A 10,872-nucleotide genomic window follows, 5' to 3' on the forward strand; every position below is an offset into this window, starting at 1 on the left:
TTTAAAGTAGGTTCGCTCGGCCGTCGTAGTCTTTTCCCCGTAGTCGAAGTGGGCAAAGTAAGAGGAAAGGGTCTGGGATTTTCCTCGATACCGCTCGATACCATCAAAATCAATAAACGTGTCGAAAAAGAATGCGTTCGACGGACGGATGACCGAACGGTTAAGGTGGCAGCCTACCAGTCTGGGGATTCTCCGTCCGATTCGGACGGGTCGAAAACCCTGGGAAATTTTTCGGGGAATAGTTTATCTGGAAATTTCGGGCCAGTCCCTCGCCCCACCCCTCGTCGAGAGTCTAGTCGAATCCATAATGGGTTTTCGCTTAAAAAAGAGACCCTCTTAGCGCCCACGGGACTGACGGAATTAAAGAAAAGAGCGAAAATGCATCTCACTATTCTAAGGGATAAAACGATTTTAAATAGATTATCTTCTAATTTTAACCAATCATCTGTTTAAGTATCATTGTACAAAAATTTTAAAATACTTATCCTAAGGTTTTGATTTTAGTTTTATCACGAGCGTTCATTTTGTGCATTACGCGGCAATCGCAATCCGTGTATATTATGTGCATTCTTACCGTAAAATGAACAATGACAATTCGCTTACTATCGTTCGTAATCTTAGTATTTCGTTTATATTATGCTCACCTGTAGAAATCGAGAAAAACTGGATTCTGAAAGGGCGCGTGAGGTAACGAGAGCGACTCGAATATTCTGCGCGCTTTGGTTATCTTCGCGACACGCGCCTATCGATTAAGTGACATTTTATTGTTTCGTCGAAACGTTAAGTTGTAAATATCGAAAATACGAAAATCGATATCGATTTTTTCTTTTCTTTAAATTAAATACTTTTCGGATAATTATCAATTAACTATTCTTAAGTATTGTATTTGCGGGCGTATAAGGCGCATTTTTTCCTCTAAAAACACTCTCTGTAAATAGGAATCGTCTTATCACCAATATATATATATATATATATATATGTATTTGGCTGCAATTGTCGAAAATTGTAATTCTATAAATTCCCACCGGCACTGCTGTCTGTCCTTCGTCTCCAGACCGGATATGGAAAGTTCGGGCCAGCGAGCTTCGATGAACTAAAGGTAACCCCCGTATAACAAGGGAGTTACGTTCCAAAAAATCGCCGTGTTATACGAAACAAAGAACTGACGCGAAAAGGGGGGTTAGGTTCCAAAAATTAAAAAAACACGCTGTTAAATCCTTCTTTAAATCGGATTTATGATTCGCAAAAGGCCGATGCGGGCATCGGGGCATACAAAATTACAAATAAAAATAATAATATGCTGAATATTATACTGTAAAAATATAATTTACAGTATATTGTTAATTTAAATTAGTTTAAATAATTGCTAGGGGCGCCCCTAGAGCCATTTTTGGCATACAGTAATAGAATCCAGTTTTTCGGCTTTATATAGTAGATTTTTTTATGGGTAAAATACTTATTTAAGTGAATATTTTACCAGACACTATTCATCCTATATGATGATCTCGGCGTGAGAATCATCAACTGGTAACAGTTTTTAATACATTTCGTGTTGTACGAGGGTTTTACCTAATTCCCGAACCGTGTCACGGTGAATCCGTGCTATAGAAGTGCCGTGTTATACGGGGTTACCTGTATATACTAACTTCCGGTTTGGACCGGAAATGACGTGATCGCAATTCAAAAATTTCCCCCAATGGAATAGACGGATGACCGGCACGACTCTATCGTTAACAGGAAAAGTATGATATACACGGGAAGGCGAGACACCGTTAAAATTGGGAACATTGTGCCGAAAGATTGTAGCCCATTATTTATGGTCGATATGTGACAACGAATAATTGCCGGAGGCCGGACGGCCGAGCGCTCCGGGGGACCCGGGATGAAAAAATCCCCGGGAATTTTTCGTGGGGTGCTCCGACCGGATACGTCGGTGCCCGTTTTCCGAGGACTCTCCCGTGGAAAAGTATTAAATTTTTAGCGCCATCTACGGGAGATGGGCTTAAAAGATGGCAAAATCTAGGATAAGAAGGCAGAAAACTTTACACCCAGATTTATATCTTCCACCACAACATTGTTCTACGTCCGTTTATGTATAGGATAAATGTTTTATTGTACGGTGTGAAAATAGACGAATGTCCGAGCCATATATCTTCGGAGTAACTTTTTCTGCCTCTTACTCTATTCGCGATTTTATTTCCTTTGGAAAAAGACAAGAAAGTAAAAATCTCGATGCACGTTTTTCACTAAAGTAATGCAAAAACTTTTACGTTTATTCTAGTTTACGAAGAACTGAAATGTTTCCGTCGTCCTTTCTTTATCCGAATATCGTTATTTTAATAAATGTTTTAAAAACGACACATCCAGTCCTTACGACTATACGTTTTTTTAACATTTACACGCTTCTACGTCAGATATTTAAGTTTTGGTTCGACACGTCAGACTGGCCATGACTAGCCTGTCAGAATGATAAATAATAAGGAGAAACACGAAACGAAAACTAGGTTACAATTTAACTATCATTGTTACGTTTATTAACAAGTGTCGACGAGCGGAAGGGCGTGTCCAAGTTTTACGGTAATCTATATTTTCCGCCGTGTCCTAGAGAGTGTGTACGAAAACATGAGTGCGGATTGGACAAACTAGGGGATGCCTTCCTCCGGAACTTTTTAGTAAAAACCGGCCACTCGTTAGGTGTTATAAATGTACGGACTCTACGCGGCCAACCGTTAGCCGGGCAGTATTCGGTGGTTTTATCCACTCCGCCACCGGTAGGCCAACAAATAATGAAATAGTAAATGTAAATGTATTGTTTCTAGTATAAACAATAACTTATAAACAATATTATTAACAATAACTACATTAAAAGAAATAACTTTACTAAGCCATGGCAGAAATTCGGATTGGCGTGAAACAGAAAATTCCTAAAAGCACGGACGATACAGAAAATAAAGATGCGGATGCATCGAGCGAATTGGAAAAAGACGGAAGTCTTCAAAACAGCCGAAAAGACGGCGAAAATAACCGGAGAGGGAAAAGTAGTTCGGTAGAAAGTCTGGCTCGACAGAATTTTCCCGAAGAGTGCGAACACGCCATCAATCGACAAATCAACGAGGAGCTGTTTGCCAAATACACGTACTTGTCCATGGCTTATTACTTCCAGAGAGACGACGTAGCACTCGCCGGTTGTTTCGGATTTTTCAAACAGTGCAGTGACGAAGAGCAGGAACACGCCGAAAAATTCATGAAATACTTAAATGACCGAGGGGGTCGTATCGAACTCGGAGACATAAAAAAGCCGGTAAAGAACGAATGGGGATCCGTCGTAGAGGCCATGTCGGAAGCGCTGAAGTTAGAAAAACGAGTTAATCGGTCACTTCTCGACACGCACAGCGTTGCCAGCCGGTGCGGAGACGTCCAGACCTGCAACTTTCTGGAATCCGAGTATCTGCCGCGACAAGTGGAAGACATCAAAAAGTTGGCAGATTATATTAGCAGTCTTAACCGGGTAGGAAAGGGGCTCGGAGAATATATTTTCGACCAGGAAACACTGGCGGGCAAATAAATTCAATTATTAGAAATACTTTTTTAAATTTTAAATAAATAGAAATTCAAATGTTGACTCTTTCCAATTTTATTCTTATGTAATCTATAAAAAGAAGAGATTATCTGTCACGCGCTTTCATTTTTTCCACCCGTGGACACTAACGACTTTTCTAAAATTCGTACCTTTTAAGACTTTTGAAACGAACCGTAACGGTCCGCGTGAAGAACGGGCTCGATTGTATTCGGGACAGACTGCCCATTAAAGATAACAGAGGTTACCAATCCTCAGAACCGAAGGCGTGTCCGAGTTAAATCCGATTTGTTCGATAACTTCGACATTGATACTAAGAACGTACGCAAACACTTAACTCGATCCGACAGACAGTTTATTATGAACGGCAATACGGACTTGGTCAAGTTCAATATCGTGCTTTTAAGTAAACGTTCGTTCACTAACATCGTTTACTGGTCGTTCCGAAACTTTTACTTTTTTCCGGATATTTTCGTATGCGGCAGTCACCACCGAACTTAGACCGGGCCGCAGTTAGCGTGTCATCCAACAGATAGGTTTAAAAAAGTAACTTTGATTCGTTGCACGAATGTTACATAATTCAAAACAAATATACAGTAATTAATCTTTATTTTGCTAAATATCAACTCGATATCTTGCAGTTTTAACAAGATCGAGCCAGTCGAACTCGAGTCACGGGCATCGAAAAACAGACATCCCCTGTGTCACTCCCGTCGACGAACGTAGACCAGCCGATAATGTTACAATTACGGTATCTCCGAAACAACCGATTATTTTAGCCTCGCTTTTGCCTGCAGTAATCCCGTGAATGATATGATAAAAATGATTTTTAAGAATAGTAAAAAACAACCGCCGTGCCGCAGCATTGGATGTAACTACAATATGAATTGATACGACCGGAAAGAATGTATCTGTTTCGACAACACGCGGAAGACTGCGAGAAATGCATTTCCGGTTCTATGTAGCGCGTGAAAAATCTTCGCTAACAGCGCATCGAAAGAAGGAACGGGTACAGTGGGCCAAAGAGCATCTATCCCGGTCTCGACAAAAGTGGCACGAAATTCTGGGGTCTGATGAATCAAAATTTGAATTATCGGCAACGGACAAAAGCAAACGTCTCGTTCGATCTGACAACGAAGCTAACGATCCAGCGTTGTTAAACCGCTCGGTCAAGTTTCCTGCCAGCGTCACGGTTTGGGGTGTACGTGCGCCATCGATACGGGTTAGTCGACGTTCGCGGATGGAACACTCGCTTCGGAGCAATACATTAACATTCTACGACAGTTTTACTTCCGTCCATAGCAAAGCTATATCCAAATAGAATCTGCATTTTTCAGCAGCATGGGGCCGCGCGTCATACGAGCGGAAAAACAAAACAGTGGCTGGCCTGAAAGAACGTAGAAGTTCTTCCTTGGCATCCAACGGCCCAGATCTTTCACCAATTGAAAATGTATGGAACATTACGAAGACACATCTGCGCCCTGGGACAGTCGAAGGACAAAGCTTCCGTCTTAACTATGTGGAATTCCATAACGGCGGACGAATGCGAATACCTGGTCGACAGCGGGCCGAAACGTATGGAAGGTGTTTTGGCCGCAAAGGTGATGCAATAAAATATTAAACGCGCAGTGGTCAACGTTCGTCGACGGTCTATGTTTTTGATGGCTGCGACTCGAGTTTGACTGGCTCGATCTTGTTAAACCTGCGAGATGTCGAGTTGATATTTAACAAAAATAAAAATTAATTACTGTACATTTGTTTTAGATTATGTAAAACGTTCGTGCAACGAATCGAAGCTACTTTTTTTAAAACCTATTTATTGGATGAGACGTTAACTGCGGCCCGGTCTAAGTTCGGTGTTGACTACTGTATAACTGTCTTGGTCCCCACACTACACCTGCATTTCGACAATATGATAAAACGTCTCCGGGCTTTTATAACTATAGTCGGGGCGAGGCAACCTAAATAATATAAGTTGTCTCGATAGGGGTTAAATTCCCTTCGGTAGTGCATTACCAGTTTTTGAGAAATACAAAAAGTAACGAGCTGCAATTTTAACCATATTTTAAATTCATTTAATTTAAATTGCTCTAAATTTTAGTAGTCTTGTTCCTATACATCGTAATTTTCCCAATAACAGCAGTCATACGGGTCTAACTCTTTTCTGGACAAAATTCTTGAATAGAAATCAAACCACTTCCGGTTCAGATAGAAAGTTTGTATATAATGAATTGGGGTCTCCCGCCCCCAAGGTTTCTCGAATTTTATCTTCTGAATCCGTTCTCGAGATTAAGGAAGGACAGACGAACGGACTCCAGCAGGAATTTATAGGTCTGCAATTTGAAAATTCCAGCCCAAAATTCAATGGTTGTGTGCCTCGGTGTAAATCAACGGATTCGGGTCTTATATAAATCTCGATAGAATGTAGCTAAACTTTGTCACTTCTGATAACATTCTTTCTTAATTACTGTACTTGGTCCGTTAATACCGCACAAGACAATATTGTTCTCATTCAAAACTTCTCCTTTGATACTTCCCCAATACAGTAAAACCTGCGTAAACCGGATTCGCACGGTACCGAATACCACTGGGAAAAAGGGAGACGACGTACAAAAACTGGGTGGTGGAGGTGTCTCCAACTATCCGCAAGATACTTCTAAACCTAAACAAAGTAAACTTGAACTGGTCACTCTGCAGGATCGCGGACTTCTGTCCGGTCCTGCAGTGTTTTAAATGCTGTGGGTTCCACCATTCGGCCAAAGAATGTACCCAAACTGTATATACATGTAGTCATTGCTCGGGACAGCACCCTTTCAAAGAGTGCCCCAACAGAGAACTAGAACCAACCTATTGCAACTGCCGCCACGGAAAGCAGGCTAATTACAAACATAATGCCAGGGACGGCTCCTGTCCCATCAACAGGAAAATCAGGGATAACACAATTGCAACAACCGATTATGGACAATAACAATACTAATAAAATCCGTATTCTACAGAATAATGTGGGGAGAGGCATCTCCGCAGCCTCTCTTCTTTCAAAACAGCTTGAAAATTTTGACATTGTTTTGGCTCAGCCGTATTGTAGGAAAGGTACTCCCGCTTGCTTACCCACTTACTGTCCCGTTTTGCGTGGATCTCCTAAATACCCATGGGCACTCACCCTGGAACCGAACACTAATCTATCCGTTATGCTGCATGCAAATTTTAGCAGTGAATACATTGTTACCACAGAGATCATGATAAAAGAGGAAAGAATAACTCTTATCAACGTGTACTTCCCAGGAGACGCTGATACTATAGCATACATTGAACAATTACAGAGAATAGTGCACGCTTTCCAACATACTAATATAATAATAGCAGGAGATTTCAACGCACACTCCCCGATGTGGGGAGGAAATGCTTTTGACCAGCGCGGAGGCCTATTGGAGGAATTTTTCGCTCGCAATAATTTACTCGTTGTAAACAATCCGCTGTTTCCTCCCATTTTCACTTCGCATAGAGGTGAAAGTTGGATAGACATTGCCACCAGCAGTGCACACTTCTTTGCCAGAGTTACTGATTGGCGTGTGCGCCAGGAAGACAGCATGAGCGAACACGCTTACATCACTTTTAACCTGAATGGCACCAGAGATAATATCATACTATCTTTAACTTCAAGACCGAAATTCGTTCCTTACCAGGCCGACTGGACAAACATGAAAGAATACCTTGAAAGCCACCTGCATAAGCACTTACTCAGACGATCCAGCAGAAACAAGGCTACAAATCGAACAAGATATCTCCACAATTACTAGGGCATGTGAGATGTTCATCCCTAAAAAAGTTAAACATAGGAAAAAGTTCCCTGGTGGAGCTCAGGATTAGAGACACTACGTCGTACCACTAGGAGGTTACGGAAAAGGTACCAGCGCTGCACTGATAACAACCTTAGAAATACTTATAAAGAAGTCTATCTCCAAAGTCAACGGCAATATAAACAAACTATGAAAGACACTAAACTCCAGAGTTGGCGCACCTTCTGCTCCAAAACTTCTGTTAACCCATGGGGTTTTATTAGTAAGATGTGCAGCAATAAGCTACGAAAAACACAGATCCTAACCTCTGATAGTAACTCTGCACAACCCAAGTCTCTAATCGAAACAATGACCTCTCCAACTTGCAATCTACTGCCCTGACAATGATTCTGAATATGATACGAATTGGCAACGTCAAATTAGGGAAAAGTGGAATGACCTAACAGACGCTGAGGACAGCGGCCGGATGGCCGAGCGGTCAAGGTTAGCAGCCTGCCGCCCTGGGGGACCCGGGATCGAATCCGGACGGGTCGAAAAATCCCCAGGAATTTTTCGGGGGGTGGTCCGTCAGGATATGTCGGTCCCCGTCCCTCACCACCCGGCCTCCCCATTGTGGGCCTGGCCGAACCCATAATGGACTTGCTATAAGAGGCCCTCTTAGTGCCCACTGGGCGGAAAGAGTTAAAAAAAAAAAAAAAAAGACGCTGAGGACATAACACCCATCACTGCTAACGAAATAGAGCATGCTTTTAACACCTTTGGCAAAGGCAAAGCCCCTGGAGCTGATGATATTACAGCAGAGATAGCGCAGGGTCTGTGGAAGATAATCCCAAGTTACTTCCTAAATATTTACAATGCCTGCCTCAGCCAGGCCATTTTTCCCAAGGCCTGGAAAAACGCGTACATTGTACCAGTCCCAAAGCCAGGATCCACGACCGAAACAAGACCTATCTCCCTGCTGCCTGTTTTGGGCAAGGTCCTAGAACGGCTGGTAACTAACAGACTCATGGGGTATATGGAAAGCAATAGTTGTCTAAGCGAGGCACAATTTAGCTTTCGCCCTCAGCGATCTGCTGAGAGTGCTCTCCAGTCTGTAGTGACTAACATACAACATCTACTGGAAGATAACAAGTTTGTTCTCGGGGTCAGTCTGGATATTTCAAAGGCTTTTGATAGTACCTGGTGGCCTCACATCCTTCACCGACTTCGACAAATAAACTGTCCGCGTAACATCCTCAGACTGTTTCAAGACTACCTCAGAGACCGCACTGCAACTTTGCGATACGGCCAACACCACGTTCAAAAATGCGTAACCAGAGGATGCCCGCAGGGGTCAGTCTCAAGACCCCTGCTATGGAACGTCACATTTGACTCTTTTCTCAGAAAAGATTTCGGCCAAACCAGGTGCTATGCTTACGCCGACGACGTTTTTTATGCTTTTGGGAGGTCGGTCCAGGGCTGACCTCGAGAGCAAGGCTAGCAACTTGTTACAAAATATCCACAATTGGGGTAACAAGCACGAGTTGCGCTTCAACCCGCAGAAGACAAGGGCAATCGTGTTCAATCTCCCGGTCAACCCAACTTGTATTTACGTCCACCCCATTTCAAAATGCAAGATAAAACGATTAAAGTGGAGAAAACCTTGAAGTATTTGGGCGTGATCCTCGATTTCCGCTTTACTTGGGACGTTCACGTAGACTACATCGCAAGCCGAACAGGCCTCGTACTGCAATCTTTCGCCCAGGTGGCCAAGAGAGACTGGGGCCTCTGTGCGGGTGCGATGTCGGCAATCTACGGCTATACCTACCAGTTATATCTATGCGTGTGGTACCTGGGGATGGGCCACACGCAAAGTCCATATCAACAGGAAGCTTCGCAAAGTCCATATCAACAGGAAACATCGCAAAGACGCGCTCTCATTCTAATAACAAAAGCATTTTGCACCACTAGCAACCGCTACGTTCAGGTGGTGGCGAGGAAACCACCTGTGGACCTTGTCATTAAACAGCGACAGCGTTATTATCACCTTAAATGGGATGGAACTATACAGACCTCTGTGCTCTGTATAGTTCTACCCCAACTCTGACCTCTGTAAAGGGCCACTCTATATCATTGTGGTTAACGTACAGTTAACCACAATGATATAGAGTGGCCCTTTCCCTACAAGGATCTGCCGTCACCCGAAACTACTAACTTCTGCATTATCAACAACACTTTAAGTACTGAGATAAATGTTTATACTGATGGTTGTCGAATTAATGACTCGACTGGGTGCAGCTATGTAATTTACGTTGAAAACACCGAGACCTATCATCAAATCCACAAACTCAGTAATGATTGCACAGTGTTTCAAGCTGAACTGTTCGCAATAAAGATGGCTATCGATCACATAAACAGCAATTACAACAATTCTTTCATCTCTATTCATACTGACTCCCTCTCAGCCTACAACACTATTATGAACAATAAACTCCATTCTCTCGCTCAACGTATTCATAGTTCCATACGGAATTCTACATCTCTTGGGTAAGAGCCCACCAGGGGATGGTGGGCAATGAGAGGGCAGACCACCTAGCGAAAGAGGCTGTCACGAATGAATCACTTCCTATCTCATATAGTATGATCAGTCAGTGCACACTTCGCGGGATGCTGTGGGAGGATATATTACAACTGTGGCAGAACACTTAGGATCAACAAAACCACCATCTTACGTACCAATTCATCCCAGACCTGAAGAACTTCATCAGTAACAAGTGGTATACCCCCGACTACTGCATGACACAAATCTCGACGAATCATGGCAAATTCGCGAGCTACCTCGCGAGATTTACCGGCAGGACTTGCAACGTGTGCCCAACTTGCTTCACGGAAGATGGTTCCACTCATTACCTCTTCTACCGTATGATACTCGATCGTGAAAGACTACAACTACAACTCCTACTCGAGGAACATGGGATTGCTTGGCCATGCGCCCCATCTGATATTTGGCTTACTAAAGAAATCTACCAGGCTTTCGAAAACCTAGCAAGACAAATAAATTATGTCACGCATAGCAATATCTTCAATTAATATCAGCACCACTCTGCTTGGCATTGGGTTGTATTGTGACTGTTTACTACAATCACGTTTTGGGAATCATTTATAGAGGCATACTTCCAGGTTACACCTCACCGCTAATCTTATTGCGAGGGCTGGCTTTTTTGGACAACCACGGACATACTTTTCAACACGCGACAAACCAGCCGTGTATTTCAACTGTTGAAAATCCTCCACACGCAAAATGTCGCGTAGTGACCTCCCTATGCTTTGGCACGCTTGTAGACATCCTGTTCTCTTCACGCGCAAAGTCGTCGCGTGTTGAAACTTTCTTATCATGTAAGTTCGCACGGAGTCCACTCTTGGATATACCTACTCCTTTTCTTTATTGTATATTGTTCGCATATACTATTCATATATTCTTTTCCCGGTAATGCTTGTTGCGGGGCCGGGAAAATGTAC

The 10,872-nt window shown here is 42.9% G+C and overlaps 1 protein-coding gene across 1 annotated transcript; it reads left to right on the top strand.

Moving 5' to 3' along the window:
• Window positions 1–2,887: 2,887 nt before the first annotated feature.
• LOC136990093 (soma ferritin-like) lies at window positions 2,888–3,566 on the top strand. Its single transcript, XM_067288445.1, has one exon. The coding sequence runs from the start codon at window positions 2,888–2,890 to the stop codon at window positions 3,563–3,565; it is 678 nt and encodes a 225-aa protein (XP_067144546.1). The 3' UTR covers window position 3,566.
• The last annotated feature ends 7,306 nt before the right edge of the window (window positions 3,567–10,872 follow it).

The sequence above is a fragment of the Centruroides vittatus genome, unplaced genomic scaffold, assembly GCF_030686945.1.
Source record: "Centruroides vittatus isolate TY-2023 unplaced genomic scaffold, ASM3068694v2 scaffold_861, whole genome shotgun sequence".
NCBI lineage: Eukaryota > Metazoa > Arthropoda > Arachnida > Scorpiones > Buthidae > Centruroides > Centruroides vittatus.

Bases quoted from the DNA above. Each gene is read 5' to 3' on its own strand.
- LOC136990093 (XM_067288445.1), top strand. From the start codon at position 2,888: ATGGCAGAAATTCGGATTGGCGTGAAACAGAAAATTCCTAAAAGCACG.